This window comes from Ziziphus jujuba, chromosome 9, assembly GCF_031755915.1.
Source record: "Ziziphus jujuba cultivar Dongzao chromosome 9, ASM3175591v1".
Classification (NCBI taxonomy): domain Eukaryota; kingdom Viridiplantae; phylum Streptophyta; class Magnoliopsida; order Rosales; family Rhamnaceae; genus Ziziphus; species Ziziphus jujuba.
Genome location: NC_083387.1, coordinates 935,138 through 953,656, shown reverse-complemented (window position 1 = coordinate 953,656; position 18,519 = coordinate 935,138). Strand labels below are relative to the sequence as shown.

General features: G+C 30.0%; 3 protein-coding genes across 3 annotated transcripts; all 3 read right to left on the bottom strand.

Annotated features, from left to right (window-relative positions):
* Window positions 1–2,499: 2,499 nt before the first annotated feature.
* On the bottom strand, window positions 2,500–3,338 carry LOC125424012 (uncharacterized). The gene has a single exon (XM_048480164.1). It carries the CDS (start codon window positions 3,092–3,094, stop codon window positions 2,618–2,620), a length of 477 nt encoding a protein of 158 aa, XP_048336121.1. The 5' UTR covers window positions 3,095–3,338; the 3' UTR covers window positions 2,500–2,617.
* A 2,516-nt stretch (window positions 3,339–5,854) lies between these two features.
* Window positions 5,855–6,447, bottom strand: LOC107426192 (uncharacterized). Its single transcript, XM_016036302.4, has one exon. It carries the CDS (start codon window positions 6,348–6,350, stop codon window positions 5,946–5,948), a length of 405 nt encoding a protein of 134 aa, XP_015891788.2. The 5' UTR covers window positions 6,351–6,447; the 3' UTR covers window positions 5,855–5,945.
* Window positions 6,448–12,804: 6,357 nt separating this feature from the next.
* LOC107426186 (protein NIM1-INTERACTING 1) lies at window positions 12,805–13,224 on the bottom strand. Its single transcript, XM_016036293.4, has one exon. It carries the CDS (start codon window positions 13,222–13,224, stop codon window positions 12,805–12,807), a length of 420 nt encoding a protein of 139 aa, XP_015891779.1.
* Between the last annotated feature and the right edge of the window lie 5,295 nt (window positions 13,225–18,519).

Below are 18,519 nucleotides of genomic sequence, written 5' to 3'. Positions count from 1 at the left end.
ATATTAGATTTTTATGAATTATTTTAGTTTTGAAGAGGTATTTGGGTATCAAAAAATTTGGATAGGGAATCACATCAGAGTTCAAGAAAGCAAGAAAGTTGGTAACAGATTTGCAGAAGCGTAGAAGTAACAACATTTAAGGAAAAAGATAGTTACGTAATTCAGCAACAAATTAAACGTTGGGATTTGACTGGAGACCTAATTACTTTTATTTCTTTTTGAATTTTTATATCCGTCCCAACTATTGCCCCGAAAATATCTTATGCATGGGGCCTAGCTGACACCAATATTTGGGCCAAACGTAACACCGCTTGTTTCCAGAAAAGACCGTTACAAAATCCAAATTTGGCACCCTGCACCTCCACTTTCATACCACTTCGAATTTCTTTTTTTCTTTTTTTTTTTTAAACAATACCACTTCGAAATTGAATGCCTCTGTTTTACACTTCATGTTAATTTGCATATGCTTGAATTTCAATTAATTTTTTTTTTTTTATGATATTCATAATAATATTCTGTTTTGAAACCCTCCAATATTAAAATAATAACAATAATAAGATATAAATAGATCATATTTAATATTTAGCCAAAAAAAAAAAAGATCATATTTAATTTATATCATCTGCAAGTAAAACTACATGTAACAGAACCAAGCATACAGAAAATACATTTATATAAAAAAATAAAATAAAAAATAAAAATAAAAAAATGCACGCATGTAAGTAAGGAAAGCAATCGTTGTTAAAGAGAGAGTTTGAGGTCCAAAGCATGGTCTTGCACAGGCTGTTTTGGGCGGTGATGATTTTTGGCAGTGAAATTGGGGCATGGAGGAGGAAAGACTTGAGGAAGTCCAAGAAACTCCACTTGTGTTGTGAAATCCTCCCTCTCGAATGATGGAATCCAATTTGATTGCTTCTGATCTTCCAATTTGAAGAAATCCTCCCTCTTCATTTTCTTCTTCTCCTTCTCTTTCTCCGATAACTGATCGTACAATTCCTCTCTTCTCCGGCACCGATTGCGAGCCTCCCGGAAGCTTCTAATCAGAGCAAAAAACCTTTCAATCTTCATCTCCTCCTCAGCATCTTCTCCGCTACAGCCATTCTGGATATTAATTTTATCATCTCCCATTGTTCAAAAGACTCTCAAGGGATAAAATTAATATATGCATATATTTATACAAAATTAGTTTCAAAAACCGTGGCTACAAAATATGAGTGTCAAATTCAAGACACATGTAAAAGGGGCGGTGGATAGTCGCTCTCAGTCTCACACCTCTCTCAAGTCTTGACTTGGGGTGTCTAATTTTACGCGTAATTGCATAATTGAGTGACGAAAGAGGTGTGACATCATATGTTTGACGTGGTCACCTCCAGGACTCAGATTATAATCTTATAGATCATAGACCAAAGATCAACATGGTAGGTATAGGTGTGCTCCAATCTGAGAACCACATACACGGGCGTGACGTACAAGGTGATGACGTTGTGTGGATGACTTGTGATGATTCGCTATCATTTTGACTTTTAAAGTATCCCAGCCAATACCATTTGTCGGTTTTGTTCTCTTTCTTCTGGCTATACCCCGGAGGCTTCACCACTTGACCTTGCTGGGTTTCATTTGAACCGTGGCCGTGGCCGTGGCTCAAAATATCTCGATCAACCCACAAATTTTTGTACCCTTTTTAGGGTCAAAGCGGTTAATTAAGCCACGGGAGTCACATATGGGTGAAAAGTGCCAACTTGTTGAATTACCATGTTGCCAAACAAATATAACTTCAAAACAGAGTACCATTGTGTAATGTGCAACTTCACCCTCGAGACTTTCTGTGGTATACCATAATGTCTTTCTGCATATCTACTTATTATTTATTATTTTTTATATATTAAATAACAAATATGCGTTATACAAAATTCCCATTCCACTTAAACAAACTAACTAATGGGAAGTTCATAACTCGAGGATAAATGAACAATTTTCACTTGCCTCTTTCTCTTTCTGAGGCCATGTTGGATAAATTTACAAATACACATCCGAAATAAAACTTGATCATGGGTTCTCTACAGAGTACCAAGTGTTTCATGATTTGGCTCGAATTCGAGCATGGAATCATGTTGCCCAGATTTATAATCCCTTACCAGAAATTCACCCGATGGTGATGAACCTCAAAAGCCAGATATGGAGGAATGAGCCATTTTTTTGTATGTGTAAATTTTAATTTTACTTTTTTTCATTCAATAATGCAAAAGTACGACTATAAAATCGTATTCTCTTTTATTCTAATCTCTTGACTAATAACAAAAAATGAGAAGCATATATTTTCCATCACTTCTGGTTTATATCCTTTTCTTCATCCCTACGCTCCGGTCTCCATATTCCTCCAATTTAATATTTTGATTTAAGAATTCACACACGCAAACATACATGCTAAGTGAATCTTTTTTTTTTTTTTTTTTTTTTTTGTTAAGAACATCTTGGCCAAAAGAAATAAGAATAATTAAATTGGGTGCAAAATATAATAGACTATGTATATATAGTTAATTTCATAGATTGGAATTCCCATCAAATACATCTAATCAACAACATAGATAACATATAACAAGAGACATATTGTTTTTGGCTACAGAGAAAGCCTAAGATCTAAGCCTTCCTCGGCACTGTCTTGTTTCTGGGGCGGAACATTTGGGGAAGAAGAACTCCCAAAGGTGGTAGGAGGAGGAACATTAAAGGGAAGCAGGTGTTCATGATCCATGAAGTCCTCAAGTTGAAACAATGGCTTCCAAGGCTTCATTGGTGTGGGCATAGGATGATATTGTTCCTCCTGATCATTCTGAACCTGCTTGTTCTTCCTTCTCTTGTTGTTGTCATTGTCTAAGTAGTAGTTTTTGGTTTCCTTCACTCCTCCTGCTCCTGCAGCCCCGTAATTGCTGCTGAGAAGGTCACGAGCCTCTCGAATGCGGTTGACCAGAGCAAAGAACTTGTCAATCTTCTTCTCTTCATCATCATCATCATCAAGTACTGTATGATCAACAGCAGCAGCATGGCTAATATTTTTCCTCTTGTTGTTGTTCTTGCTTTCAGTATTCATATTCTCCATGGGAGGATAAGATATAAGATATATATCATGCAGAAACAGAGATTAATTATTAAAATTTTGAAAGCTACCTATCCATATATCATATCGTATCATATATATGAGTTCAGCAAGCTGGGTTTCTGGGTTGGGTCGAGGTTGCTTCCTCTAGGAGACCACGTGAAGCCTCTACGCCAGCGCTTTTGCCTTTTTATTTTTTTATTTTTTTATATTCGTGGTTTTCTCGTGGGACCCCCAAATGCCGTGCCCCAAATCTTCATTTCTTTCTCCTAATCTTACCAATAAACATTCACTAACCCAACTCCATGATTCCTATGGTTTAAAGATTGAAAATCTTCCCTTTTTTTTATTATTTAAAAAAAAAAAATTTATCATAGACATCAGATTAGATTGAAACTTATACTTCACGGTAGTTAACTATTCGAGGCACTAACCCTTTATCAAAATTCAAATAATGATTTTTGAAACAATACTTATAATGCTGATTCTTTTTTTTCACTAAATTATTGTCCTAAACCCTAAAAGATCCACAAACATCATATTTCAAAATCAACAACAAATGCATGTTCAAGTGTGAAATCGATGCTTTTCAAAGAAAAAAAATAATAATAATTGAAATCCCAGCGCCATCTGCGTCATTCTGCTGCTTTATGGTGACGCACTTCACATCTTTTATTTTGTTTAGTTCCTTTTGGTTTTTATTTCCTAATCGTGTCGCACATGACACGTATTTTTTTTTTTTACCTTTTTTTTTTCTTTTTTTTTTTGGTGAATGTCACACATGACAAGTTAATTCTTTAATTTATTTCTATTTATTTCATCTTTTCTATTTTATTAATCTGCTGTCTTTATCTCTCAAACTATTTTTTTTTAATACGTTTCATCACGTTTATTCTATGGAATTAATAAAAAACAAATTAAACTTTGATTATTACTTCACACATTTATAATATATAAACATATTTCTCAGCAGAAAAAAAAAAATTATGTATAAGCATATTAGTGTTGATCCGGATATTAATAAAGATTGAAAGGCCCGGTGTTCGAAGCTTTCATCTGTTGGATAATTTCCATTATTTAAAAAAATCATTTTAAAGTTAATTCCTTTAACTTTTATTTAAAGCAAAATGGATTTTTTTTATCGATGATTTAAAAGTTCATCAATCAGCATACATTAATAGCCAATAATATGTAGCTTTTGTAGTCTTATCCGCTGCAGCGATACTTCATCATGTGTTATAAATTTCAACAGTGGCATATCATATATAAAGTTGTATATATCAAAATTTATCAAATAATATATATTTTTAATATTATTAAATGATAAATGCATATAATTTAAATATAAAAATATATTTTTAAATTAATAAATAAATTTTAAAAAATAAATTATATTATTATATTATTTAATAAATATTTGATAATTTTAATACTATTATATTATATAAATTGCTTCTAAAACAGAGAATCCTACAGTACGGTCATTTTATATTAATATGTTATAACACGGGCATCTCATTAATTACGAAAAAAGAAAAAACAAAAACGACGACAATAGCGGGCAAGCCTGTCAGTTCTGAGCAGCATTTCTTTATTTTAATTTGTCCTTTCGGGGGAATGATATAATTCGTAATTAAAAGTTAATAGAGAGTACTGACAACGAAACCAAAATATAATTAAAATTAAAACAGATGAAAAATGAGCCTCGAAAAAACCGAAAAATAAAAATAAATTCATTAAAATGATTTTTTTTTTTTTTTGGTGAATAATAATTCTGATTTGCAATTGCTGAACACCTCAGCAGTCAACACATATTCGTCAAAAAAGTAGTCAACAAATATATGCTTGTACCAAAAAACAAAAAAACAAAAAAGCCTATAGTAATTTTTTTTTTTTTTTTTTTTACAAAAAAGCCTAACTATTCACATGCTTTTCTTTTTTTATTTTTCTTTTCTTTTCTTTCTTTTTTAATTTTTTGGGTTGAATATGATGCTTACATTTAAGCGTGCATGGTTTCATTATATAAACACAATAAAGATTAAAGACACACAATTTATTATGAAATGTAAAATCCGAATTACTTCGGTTTTCTTTCAGCACTAATCCGGAAGTGCCAATAAGAATTCATAACAACTATGGACTCCTGATATTTATGACTCCATCTAAAACTATCTTTTGGGGTATTAAGAATTAGGTGTATTGGTGTAAACACTTCGTAAATTTTAATAAAATGACACAAGAAAATAAAATTAACTGTAACTTGCCTTGTATAACATTCTTTCGTTGTTATGACAAGGAACAGTTAAGATTCTTAAAAAAGGAACCAAAACTCATCATAAATATTCTCTTATAAATATATTTTTAATATAAAATGAGAATATATATTAACATATTAAAATATTAGAGATATCAAATCCATTAATAATTTAAAATTTAAAATTTAGTTGATAAACAACAACTTTGACATTGGTCATCTCAACTAATATGTTACCAATAAGCCCATTGTTTTTTCCCCAGTCCTCACCCACCAATTAATAAGCATTCGTCAGATCCATATAATTATATGTAATCAAACCGTGATTATATATATACATATATATATTTAATCGCATATCATCGGATTGCTGCCCCTTTAAATGGTGCGCAACGTTGCCCATATTAGCAAAATCACGATGAGTTTGATTTATAAAGCACATTTTTCTGTTGAGCAGATGAATGATGGTCAGCATAGCATGATTTTCAACATGCATCAGACCAAATTAATTATAAAAATTGAATATCGTATATATTCCAATGTGACAAAGTTGTAGCAGAACTAATATATATTTGGATAAACTTTTCAATGCATACAAGACTAGAGCTTGAGTTGGAGATCTAAACCATCATCTTCTGTAATTGCTTGCTTGTTTGGCTCCTTATAATTGTAATTACATGGATTAGGAAGGATCGGAGGAGGTCTTATGAAGTCGATGTCCGTTGTAAAATCCTCCCACCGAAACGATGGGATCCAGGGGGAAGAATATTGTTGTTGTTCATGGGCAGTCCTCCTCTTCGTGATCATCATATTCTTCTTCTTCTTCAATTCCTGATCATCAGTATTATCGGCATCCTCCATGAATTCCTTTCTTAGACGCTTACGAGCTTTCCCAAAGCTTCTCATAAGAGCGAAAAATTTCTCCATCTTCATATCTTCGTGTTGCTCCTCCTCGTCTTCTCCATTGTGGCTAACCTTCTCCTTCTCGGCCTTCTCCATGTTCATGGCGAATTAAGTACCAAAAAAAAAATAAAAAATCCTTTCAAGATCAGGAGGGTCGGACTTGGGACTTAGGAGGAGGACAAGTAGCTCACGTATGCATATATAGAATATAAACGGAAGTCAAAGGACGAAATTACCCTGGGGATACCCGTGGATGAGCGGTGGTTACCTTATATAAAATGGTAAATGGATAAGGGCGACTCAGTACGTGGCGTCATCATTTTGATTCTTGAATATATTGACGTGGTTAGAAATTAAATATTAATTTGTGATTAAAGGCAAATACAATACGATAAAATCGAATTTCACCCAAAAAAAAAAAAAAAAAAAATACGATACAATCGAAGCATGGTGACGACCATTGGATGACGTCTCATGAGGTTGCGCATCCAGACTGCATTCTAAAATTCTCCCTTATTAAATATTATTTAATATTATATTGTTTCTTTTTCTTTACAGGAAAATGTTTGCAATGTAAGTGTGGCCTACTCATCACATGGGATTGACATTAGCTTAAATTAATAAATTATATGATTTATTAGTCTTTACACATGTGAGACATCCAATTCCAAGAGTCAGTCAACTGTAAATAATTAAATATATATATATTTATATATATATATATATATATGTATATATAATATACATATAATATTAACATTCAATGATCCTTTGGGTCCAAAAGAATGTTAGTTTCTCCAATTTTCCTTAGTTTTTGGCCCCCAGAACAAAACAATGAGCCTGGTGTCGGGTGTCTCGATCAAATTTTTTTCAACTTTTTCTTAGAAAATTAGATAGATTTTCGGTAGCTAGTCTAAAGCAATCAAATGAATTAAGCAATCAAATGAATTGAACTCAAATTGACTGCAGGTTGGAGATTTTTCAATTTTTGTTAGGCCAGCCAGCTAAATAATTAAGCTAGCTATATATGTAGGTGTCGAGTAGAATTAATCTAGATTAAGAAATAAGATTTGTCCAAAACAATCATTACTAGAATTGCATTAATAAATGACATAATAAATATTGTAAAAAATAAATAACGAAAAACATTTAGCGACCCATTATCAGAGTCGCATATCCTTGAGTTTTTAATGATTTAAATAGACATTTAGCTACTTATTATGAGAGTCGCCTATACATCAATTTTTAGCGACACATGTTATTTTTAGCAACGCAGTACGTGAGTCACCTATATTAGAGCTTTTAGCGACAACCATCGACTTTTAGCGACTTATTATCAAAGTCGCCTATATTTTCATTTTTAGCGATAATACACTTTTAGCGACATAGATCGACTTTTAGTGATTCTTTATAGAGTCTCCTTATTTGGGTTTTTAGAGACGCATATAAATTTTTAGTGACTCATTATTTCGATCCACTTATAGCGACGTATTTTCTAGTAACTGTTTCGTGTAGAGTCGCTAAATAAAGATATTACAAGCGACTTATAAGTAGAGTCGCCTTTTTAGCGACCATGGAGGATTTTAGCGACGTAGTTTTCATTATTTACAGCGATTCTTTATTTATCTTTAGAAAAATCACTAAAAATGACATTAGCGATTCTATTTTAAGCATCGCTAGATTTGTTAGTCGCTAAAGATAGGCAAGTAAAGGTTGCCAAATATGTTAGGCGACCTTGTTTTTTGTTGATGCGTCGTCCATTTGCTTTTTAATATTTAATTTTGTGAATATTATCAAAATAGTAAAAATATAAAAATAATTAAAATACAAAAAAACTAAAACTAGCTTCGTCCAGAATAATTAGAATACAAAAATTTAAAATATATATTTTTTCATGACAAATTAATTATCAAATAAATTTAATATTAACTCATTGACATATTTTGACATAATTTGTAAACTATTATATTTTTCATGATAAATTTAATATTAATTAAATTTCCATGAATGCATACTCATTGAAATGGAAGTTGACGTCCTCTTGTTGACGATATTACACCCTCATACTGCATATGAAAAAATTAAAAAAGTTATTAATACTTATACAAAATAAATGAAATATTAATCATTATTAAATTTGTAATTTAGTAAATAAAAATTTAAAGAATATTACCATCGTTCTTAAGATTTGGCGAGACGTATTTCTCCTAATTAAAAGCGGAAAACACATAATGAAGCGGATCAAAAAAATAATTAAATGAATAATAATAAATATTATAAATATTAGTTAAAACATAAGTTAATAAATATACGTACCAATTTATTTAGAAGATATTGTTTATCCATATCATTTTACAGTCATTACAAATATAGTCACTCTCACATTCATCTTTATTATCATTTTCATTGATACTTGGCAATTATATTACAAATGGATTGTGAGTCATCGTAGTATCTCCAAGAACATCTTCTTCAACAAAAGTACGATATTGTGGTAAAGTTAAAACAACAGACCATCTTGAATCAAATTGATCTTCAACATAAAATTATTGTTACACTTAGCAAAACAATATCAAGCAATATCACAAACAAAATTTCTACAAAAGAAAAATTAATAAAACCCAACGAACCTAACCTGCGGTTAAAATGAGAAAAAAAAAATTGAATCCACCAAATGTCTCCATCAACCAAAAAGAAAAAGGAAACTCACATAAACGATGGAGACGAAGAAAGAAAAAATCCAGAAAATCATGCAACATAGAGAAATCCAACTTTCCTACTGACGACAACATAGGCAAATAAAAAATAAAACTCAAAATATCCTATTCTTCAAGTATTTATTAGATTGCTTCCAAATCTAATATCTATTAGATAGTGTACTTAATGTAGTTTTAAAAAAGAAAAGGAATTCAAAGGTATGCGTAAAAATTTTAAAACGCGTCAAAAATTTCCAAAAAATGACAAAAATGCGCATTTTCTTTCAATTTCATTTTTTTTCTTTGATTAATTTTTTTTAGTTTTCATCTACAAATAAAAACTGAAAATATTTTTTAAAAATGCAAAGCAAAATATCAAAAATTGTTGTTTATTTTCTGTTTTTCAAGTACATCTTTATTCTTTATAAAATTTGCATGTTTTTAAAATTTTTGTTTCTTTTAATTGAGAGAACAAGTGACGCATTCTCTTCAAGAAGGATCGTCTGTTCTTGAATTATGGGATCAAGCGATGCATTATGGTCGAAAAGCGTCGCATGTTCCAATTTTTATATTTTCGTTATAATCTTTAAATAGTTTTTTAATTGTTCATCTACAAATATATTCATGCAGCAATTCAATGAATATAAATTCTATTAATCTAAAAACAAAAAAATAGTTTTGTCAATGCTCTTCTCAATTATGCACGTATATGTGTATAGATGAGACACAAAATATCTCAAGACCTAATGTGAGATAGGATACCAAATATAGAATTCTAATTCAACAAGCATTTATTGACCAATTTATCTACATAAGTATGTTAAATGAGCTTAACTTTCATGTGTTTATGGTGCATGATAGCTTACTTGTTTTTAAAAATTCAAAGTCTATTAAATTGCTTTTTCTTTTAAAAAAAAAATAAAAAAATTGAAGGAACAGGCGTCGCAATTCCATTAAAACGCATCGCCTATTCCATGTTTTATTATTGTTTTTTTTTAATCTTTAATTAGTTTTGTTGATTACTCATCTACAAATTTAAAAAAAAAATTACAAAATTAAAAAAATTACTAAAAACAACTTTCAAATTCATAAAAAGTTAAAAATTGGTAGAGTGAAAAGGCTACCCAGTTGTTGCAAATGCGTTGCATTTTCATTTATTTGGAGACTCTTTGTTAAAAGAATGTGTTGCCTAAAACTATATTAACTAGTTCTTATTATATTATTACATCCAAGTCATTTGGCCTGATGGTGTGGTGATTCCTTCAAAGTGTAAGAGGTCCTGGTTTTCATTTTTTTTTTCTTTTAGTCAATCTAATCTTATTTCAATTACAAATAACCAGTGAAAATATTAGAGTAACATAATTGAGGTAGTTTTTTTCTTTTTTTAATCAATATAATTTTATTTTAACTACAAATAACTAATAAAAATATTAGAGTAACATAATTGAGTTGGTTTTTTTTTTTTTTTTAAGATTTTGGTAATAGGCGACATACAATGAAAATTGTGCATCTCCTATTCTCCTTTTTTTTTCTTTGGTTTTTTTAGTTAATCTAATTTTATTTCAACTACAAATAAACATTGAAAATATTAAAATAACATAATTGAGCTCTTTTTTTTTTTTTTTTTTTTTAGATTTTGGTAATAGGCAACGCACAAACCTGTTCTTTTTTTTTTTTTTTTTTGTTCTTTTAGTTAATTTAATTTTATTTCAACTACAAATAACCAGTGAAAATATTAGAGCAACATTAATGAGCTCCTTTTTTTTTTTTTTTTTTAAGATTTTGGTAACAGGTGACACAGTGAAGATTGTGTCTAATTTTATTTCAACTACAAATAACCAGTGAAAATATTAGAGCAACATAACTAAGCTCTTTTTTGTTTTTTCCAGATATTTGTAACAGGTGATGCACAATGTGCGTTGCCTATTACTAACTGGAGATGCATAATGTGCGTTGCCTATTACTAGAGTATCCTATTAATAACTAGAGACGCACAATGTGCATGGCCTATTACTAGAGTTGCCTATTAGTAATTGGAGACGCACAATGTGCATCACCTATTACTAATTGGAGACGCAAAAGGTGCGTCACCTATTATCAAAATTTAAAAAAAATAAAAAAAAAATAGTTCAATTATATTACTCTAATATTTTCACTGATTATTTGTAGTTGAAATAAAATTAGATTGACTAAAAGAACCCAAAAAAAAAAAGGAAAACAGGAAATGCACAATCTTCATTGTGCATCGCCTGTTACCAAAATCTGGAAAAAAAAAAAAAAAAAAAAAAACCAGCTCAGTTATGTTGATCTAATATTTTCACTGGTAATTTGTAGTTGAAATAAAATTAGATTGATACAGTTTGTAGTTAATTTTATTAGATTGATAGACAATTCCCTATCCAATTACGTGAAAAACTTTGCAAGAATAAACTGTACGTGAAAAATTATATAATTGAACGACAACATCGTATAATTAAATTTCATTGTTATATAAACATAGATAAATATTTGGTTAATCATTTTTCATTAGTGTAGCATTTAAACAATACAATACATATAAAATATACGCACGCTATTAAAGGCGACTCCGTTCAGTCGAATATTCAGCGACTGCTTGACGTCGATAGTTTTTTGATGCGTCGTCTATTTATTGAATTTTTACTGACAAAATTAACCTCAGAATCACGATTTTATTTTTTTAGACATGTTTGTTTCGTATCATCGCTAAGTGAGTGTCATTAGATCTTAATTTTTGCGTAATGAATTGTGGAGTGATTAATTTACCTGCACACTACGTTTCTTTTTCTTTTTCTTTTCTTTTGATGAATTCTTCCCTTCTTTCTTCGTGCTTGGATAATCAACCCTCACTTTATGGAATTAATTAAGCTGCCTATGTACTTTCTTCCTTTTTCCCTTCTAGTAGAATTTAATTTCAACCAAATTGAATTTGATGACAATTTATGAGTTTTTTTTGGGTTTGAGTTGCGATAAATTTTAGTAAAAGCATGACAGCTGTGATGTCAATGAAGTGACGGTAGAGTGACTTTAAAATTACTCATTTGAAATGAGGTATCCTGTCTTCCTTAGTCATGCAACTGCATCCATCTAAATAGATCTTTTTTATACATAGCGATTGAATTTTCTTCAATAGTAAATAAAGAATTAGATTATAATTTGTTAGGATATATACAACAATAAAATGTAGCTAGGAACGAAATCCAAACTCTATTTTCTAATTTTTGAATTCATACATATATATATATATATATATTATCAAGTTCAAATCAGATTGAATTGATTATTTTAGTACCAGATATTATTTTATTAGTTATCAGATCGTTTTAAAATTAAAATTTAAAAATCAATAATAATTTAATATAGATATAATAATAAATTAAAGTTCTATATAAGAAAAGTTAATTATCTAGGAATTTGATGAATTATAAATATATTTTAAATTTCAATTGTTGAAAATATTCATTAATGGACAAAAAAATCCTCAACTTAATATTTACCTTACTGTTTATATATAAATATATATATATAGGTCTTTAATTTACAAGTAGCCGGAGAGAATCCTATAAAAATTTCACAACCAAAGTCTTTGGCTATATATATAAAATCCATATATATATATATATATATATATGATCCAAATATAAAAATAAAGGTGCTTATGCATACAGATAGATCTAATAGACAAGATCGGGCGTCTATATGCTAATATTGCAAAAAATGCAAATTAATTAAGCAGAAATAATACAGATAGTGAAAAGGGCATGCATGTGTTATAGATGGATCCTATATCTGGATCAGCCCTTCATTAATTTAACGTCCAGTGACCGTGAGTCTAAAATAGGCTAAAGGGAAAGCCTTAGGTCTAACCCTTGTTTCGTATCATCTTTCTTAGGGGATACTTGTAATTGATCATCAGTAGTGTTTTGAGAAGAAGGACGACTCACCAAGGCCACAGCACTAGAGGTGTTGAAGTGGTGAGGAGTAGCGTCTTCCATGAAATCTTCAAGTAGGAAGGAAGGCTTCCAAACTTGTAGTTTTTGCTTCTCTTCCTTTTCTCCCACCATCATCTTCTTCTTTCTCTTATTCTCTGATTCCTTCAATACATCCGATTCCTGCGTCATTAATCGGTCACGAGCCTCGCGAATGCTCTTGATGAGCCTAAAGAACTTGTCTATTTTTTCTTCTTCGTTTTCCTCCTCATCTTGATCAACGTGGCATGATCTCGTCCTCTTCCTGCTCATACTACTGCTCTCCATGGCCATATATGTGCGAGCTGCGCTGAGTTTCCAGAAATAATAGCGTAATTATATTGTAGATCAGCATCAACTTTTGAGCACTTTCTAGGTTGCTTCTTGAAGACACCTCGAAATTGTACAATGTCGCCGTCATAGTGTTCAATCATTGTATACACTTCAATTTTTTTATTTTCTTTCATTTACTATTTATGCTTGCCCTTTCATCATGTACAACGACTAAAATCCCTGCTTTTTTGTTTTTTTAACCCCCCACTAGTCGTATATTTTATCCATGCTTTGTAAATTTTTTTCAATTGGGCCTTTTTTTCTTTTTTAACTCCCAAGTCAGTTTTTTTTTTTTTTTTTTTTGGTGAATAAGTCAGTCTTCCTTTTATTGCGCGGATAACAGAGTACAGAAATATTAAATGAATAAAACTTTAACAATAGAGCCTACTAAAATATTCAAATACATATATCTTTTGCTCTAAATTTCAAAAAGCTAACATACCATATTTTACTTTGTATGCATTACTCGAATTCGAGTGTTTCCTTTTAGTTTATTTAAGTATAGTTAAAATAATTAATAACAAAAAAAACCATTTAAAATAATTAGTTAATAATTATAATAAATATATATATATATATATATATAGAAAAGAGTTGAAAATACATCAATATGAAAAATGTTCTGTAAGCCAAAATATTTAATAAAGAATTTTTTATAAATATGATAAATCATGTTTAATGGGCATTGGGCCCACCTGTACCAAATGAATAAAAGAAAGATAACGTAGTATTTAATTACTTTTTGGTTGTCGTAATTAAACGTAGACAAGATGATATCAAGAATCTTTACCAAAAAGAAAAAAATAGAAAAACAATTGGAGAAAAAGAGCCTGTTAGAGCAATTTTCAACGGTTTAATGGAATTTTTTAGAGATTTTTAAAGGTGTTGAAATTCAAATGTTTTAGTATTTATCAATAAAAAAATATCTATTTAAATTTTATCTTTAATATATTCTATTTAAAATTTAAACTAGAATAAATTGGTACATGGAAAAAAGAAAAAAAGTTATAAATTAACGAAAACAAAGGATAGAGAATAGGTTGAATGCTCTTTGATGTAATATATAGACATGTTCCATCAAATAAGTGAAAAAAATAATAGAAAAGTTTTAGCTCTTAGTTGCGTGGGCCGGGCTTATAGTGTGCCTTCGTCATTTCACCAACTAGCTGACACACCCATTGCAGCGTCAACAGTATGTGGGTTACTAATCGTACCATGGCGTTGCGATCTAGTTACATACCATCGATTGCAACAGAGCATTTTTCAATATTTGTTCTTTTATTTTTCTTGGAAATGCAATTAATTTCAGAAATTATTAGCAGCAACGGGTGTAGAATTGTAGTTACAAATTTTCCTTAAACTAGCTTTCATTAGTTTAAGTTTTTGAAAAAAAAAATGATAATACAATTTGATATTAGAATTCAACAATTTCACTTAAAAAAAAATAAACAGTATATATAAGACCTAATTCCCAAAATGATAAAAATGAATTGTAAAAAGATAGGCTTACATATGAAAAAGAAATGTTAAAAAAGAGAGAATAAAATAAATAATAACTCACTTTCCGTTGGTTTAAATTTTTTTAAAAAGTAATAATTCAACCTTCCCAAAACGACATATTTAATACTTTTCAACTAATGTTCTAAAAGGCATAAAAAAAATTGAAGCTTAGGCCGTTAGATATGAGGTGTTCGGAAAAAATCTCATATATAGGCAAGACGTGGAAAAAAAGATTTATTGGACCAAAAGAGGAACACCATTTTTTCTAAAAAAAAGAATTAAAGATTTTTTAAAAAAAGAAGAATTAAGAAATAACTTATTAAAAATTAAAAATTCATACATTTAACAATACATAAAAAGTGTTATTGCTTAAGCTGAAATAAAGAAATACAGATGAATTAGATGAGAGCAAAAGGAATTGGAGTCCTTTAAAAAATTAGATAAAAAAATAGATTCTAGTGATATCTAAATTGTCTAACTATAAATTACTAAATAGTTTTAGTATATTTATTTTAGAGAAAAAAAATTTACATGGTGGAAGAAGTATAGTTGTTTAAATTAGTGTAAAAGATTAAAACATTACAAACTATTTAGAATATTTTAAAATCAAGAGATTAATTGAAATATCTATAAGAAAAGATAATAAAAAGTTACTAAAACAAATTCAAAAAGTTTGAAATGAGCATTATAACAGGGGTCAAAAAGAAAAAGTAAAATGAGTTAACGAAAAAAAACAAAAAAAGGTAAAAAGTACATAAAGAAAACAAGGGGGTCCATGGGCTCCTCTGGCGCTCCGCCTCTAATTCGAATCACCCAATTAAAAAAATAAAAAAAAAATTGGAAGCGAACTCAAAACAAGCAGACAAACTTTGGCGGTGGACTAGTTCTCCCTAAATACGACATTCATGCACAAGACACGATATAGTTGTAGTAAAAGAAAAAAAAGTATTCTTTTTTCTATTTAAATTAGAAAGAGCATTAGATAAAAGAAAATCCTATAAATGGTTTACTCAATAAATATATCTCAAAGTTAACCTTCAATTACATATATATAAACAGGCAAGTATGATTCACAAATTGTGGTTCCAGCAAATCAAGTGTATGTAAAAGTTGAAAAATTAATTAAATAATATTTTACACTATTTTAAAAAGTATATAAAAAAAAACTATATATGTCTTTGAAGCTAAATAAAATAAGATCTCCATTTATATAAAATGGGAATATTAGAATATCAAAAAAAAGAAATAAATAGATAACTTGTAATATATATATATATATATATATATAAAAACTGTGAGAAAGTCGATTAACCATAGCAAAAGCACAAAATTCAGTGATTTCTATCACAATTCTTTTTTCGTAGCAGAAATATTTATCGAGTATTTATTTTTTTCGTACTATAATACTTTGTTTTGATTGTATGGCATTATATATTAATAAATTTCTCAATAAATTTTTAAAATTTTAAATTTGTAGAAATTATAAAGCAGTAGTTTTTACTATTCTGATTCAGAATTAGAAAAAAAAATTTAAAAAAAAAATCATTATCAATGTTTAAAAGATGAAATGAGAAATTGTGTGAATATCCATACGATGGAAAATATATATATATATATATATATATATATATTTATATATAAATAGAGAGATAGAGAGGGAGAAGGTAATTAAGTATTAGAAACAAGAAATAATAATTCACATAACACAATCCTGAAGGAGACAATTAGTATCATCAGCAGCGGCGGCATTATGGAAATCCTCTTGCAAATAGGCAAGGCATTGTGTAGAGCCTCCAAGCAATTTGCCAATCAAATAATGCGGCGTTGAAAAAGTAACCTTCAAATCCCTACAAGAGGCCCTCACCCAACCTTTACTTTCCCACGGCAGTCCACGGTTAAGCCTAACAATAGCCTCAATCTTCACATTAAAATAATCCAAAGAACTTGACAATGTTGACAAAGACGACATCGTTGCTTCACCATTTGCATGCAATAACGTTTGGCTCAACCCTTCTTGATAGAAAGGACCAAGCATTGAGGATGAGATAACAACCCCAGTTTCATCCAAAACCAAAACCTGGACCAAGTCATAGTCGATGCGGGTCTGTTTGTTTGGGTTTGAGACACTAAAATCCATCACCCATTTGGTGGAGTTGGACTTAGCGTCATGGGGATAGTTAGGTGGACCAATGAACAACGAGTTGAGGTAGAATTGAGGGGCGTTTGGGGTACTGAGCAGTTGTATGATTAAGAGACAAATAATGCATGCGAGGATGGTGTAAAACAGTGCCTTAATGCTATACCTGTCACAATATAATATTACCAGCACTGGTGATGATGATGATGATGATAAGCGACGACATGATCGAGGAGTGTTAGGGCAACCATAGGTTTCCCTGCATGTTGCTTTCATTGATCAAAGGCTAGCTGGACTTAAATGAGTACAACATAATATATATTGAAGACAATAATTAAAGAACATGTACTGCTGCTGGTATTGGCGCATATGATCAGAGAGTAATTTAACTTTACACTTGTATGTGTGTATATATATCTTAGGTTAAATTCCGATATTTAGAACCATTTTTCTCTCCCCCCCCCCCCCCCCCCCGCTCTTTCTTTTCCTTATAGAATATTGCATACATAAGGAATGTGACGTCCAAAAATATATATACAAGTTTATGAAAGGAATTCTGAATCTTTGAAAATTGGATGAATATTTGATCACATGGTGATTAACCAAAATTAGGGAAGATTTAATATCTCCATTAAAATTAAACCATAGGATATGGATCTCCATATCTTTTGAAACGGTTAGCATTCATTATTTAAACGATGCAACCCAATACAAATTTTCTTTCAAGAAAGGTGAATTTAGGAAGGACCACTCGTAGGTACGCATTACCATAATAAAATAATTAAACTTTCTCGTATTGAAAGCGAACCATAAGTAATGATGAGGAAAAAAAAGAATTATCCCATTTTCGTTTATCTTTTTTAATTCTCTATTTACCATTTTTCCCTTTTTTTTTTTTTTTTTTTTTTTTAAATTGTTTGCTGAATGAGTGATGAAGACTGATTGGGATTTAGACCTCCGTTGTATTGGGTCTAGATGGTGGAGCACCTTCTCAGGACCCTCTGAGAGCCCAACTTAATCTCCAGAAAAACAATATATAAGCCCAAGGAAAGGAATTGAGGCCCATGCTCCACTGCCTTTCAAATCCCCGATTGGATTTTAATTTGTTGGAACTAATACCCCACGAAGTTTAAAGATTATTTTGTGTCATTATTTTGTTATGTATTTCTGATTGCGTTTAATGAAGATAGTTTTTTAGTTTAAGAATCTTCACGGTCCCTTTCAACATGCGTGATGCAATCTCCGAAAAACATATTAAAAACCACGGAAGGAATGCACTTTCTAATGATTTATAATAATGTTTTCTTTAATAATTTAGCTATTGTCCATTGGTACACAATTTTTTAATTATTCTGGACTATGTGACTGTATGATCAATGTGCTTTTTGTACATACTCTCTTTATTAAGAGCTTAATCTCTTTATTTTTAGTTAAGTAACTATTTTCTTTTCCCACCAAAAAAGAAAAAGTGGTTCATTTCTTTTGTTGAAACTGATTGAACAAAGCCCTAAAACCAAAAGTGTTTATCAGATGTTTTTCAGTTTCACTCTGCAGATTCAGTGTATCATTTTAAAGATCCTCCTCCACCTGTAACCAAACAATCAATATTGATTAAAAAA

Excerpts from the sequence above, each read along its gene's own strand:
- LOC107426192 (XM_016036302.4), bottom strand. The coding sequence starts at position 6,350 with ATGAACATGGAGAAGGCCGAGAAGGAGAAGGTTAGCCACAATGGAGAA.
- LOC107426186 (XM_016036293.4), bottom strand. The coding sequence starts at position 13,224 with ATGGCCATGGAGAGCAGTAGTATGAGCAGGAAGAGGACGAGATCATGC.
- LOC125424012 (XM_048480164.1), bottom strand. The coding sequence starts at position 3,094 with ATGGAGAATATGAATACTGAAAGCAAGAACAACAACAAGAGGAAAAAT.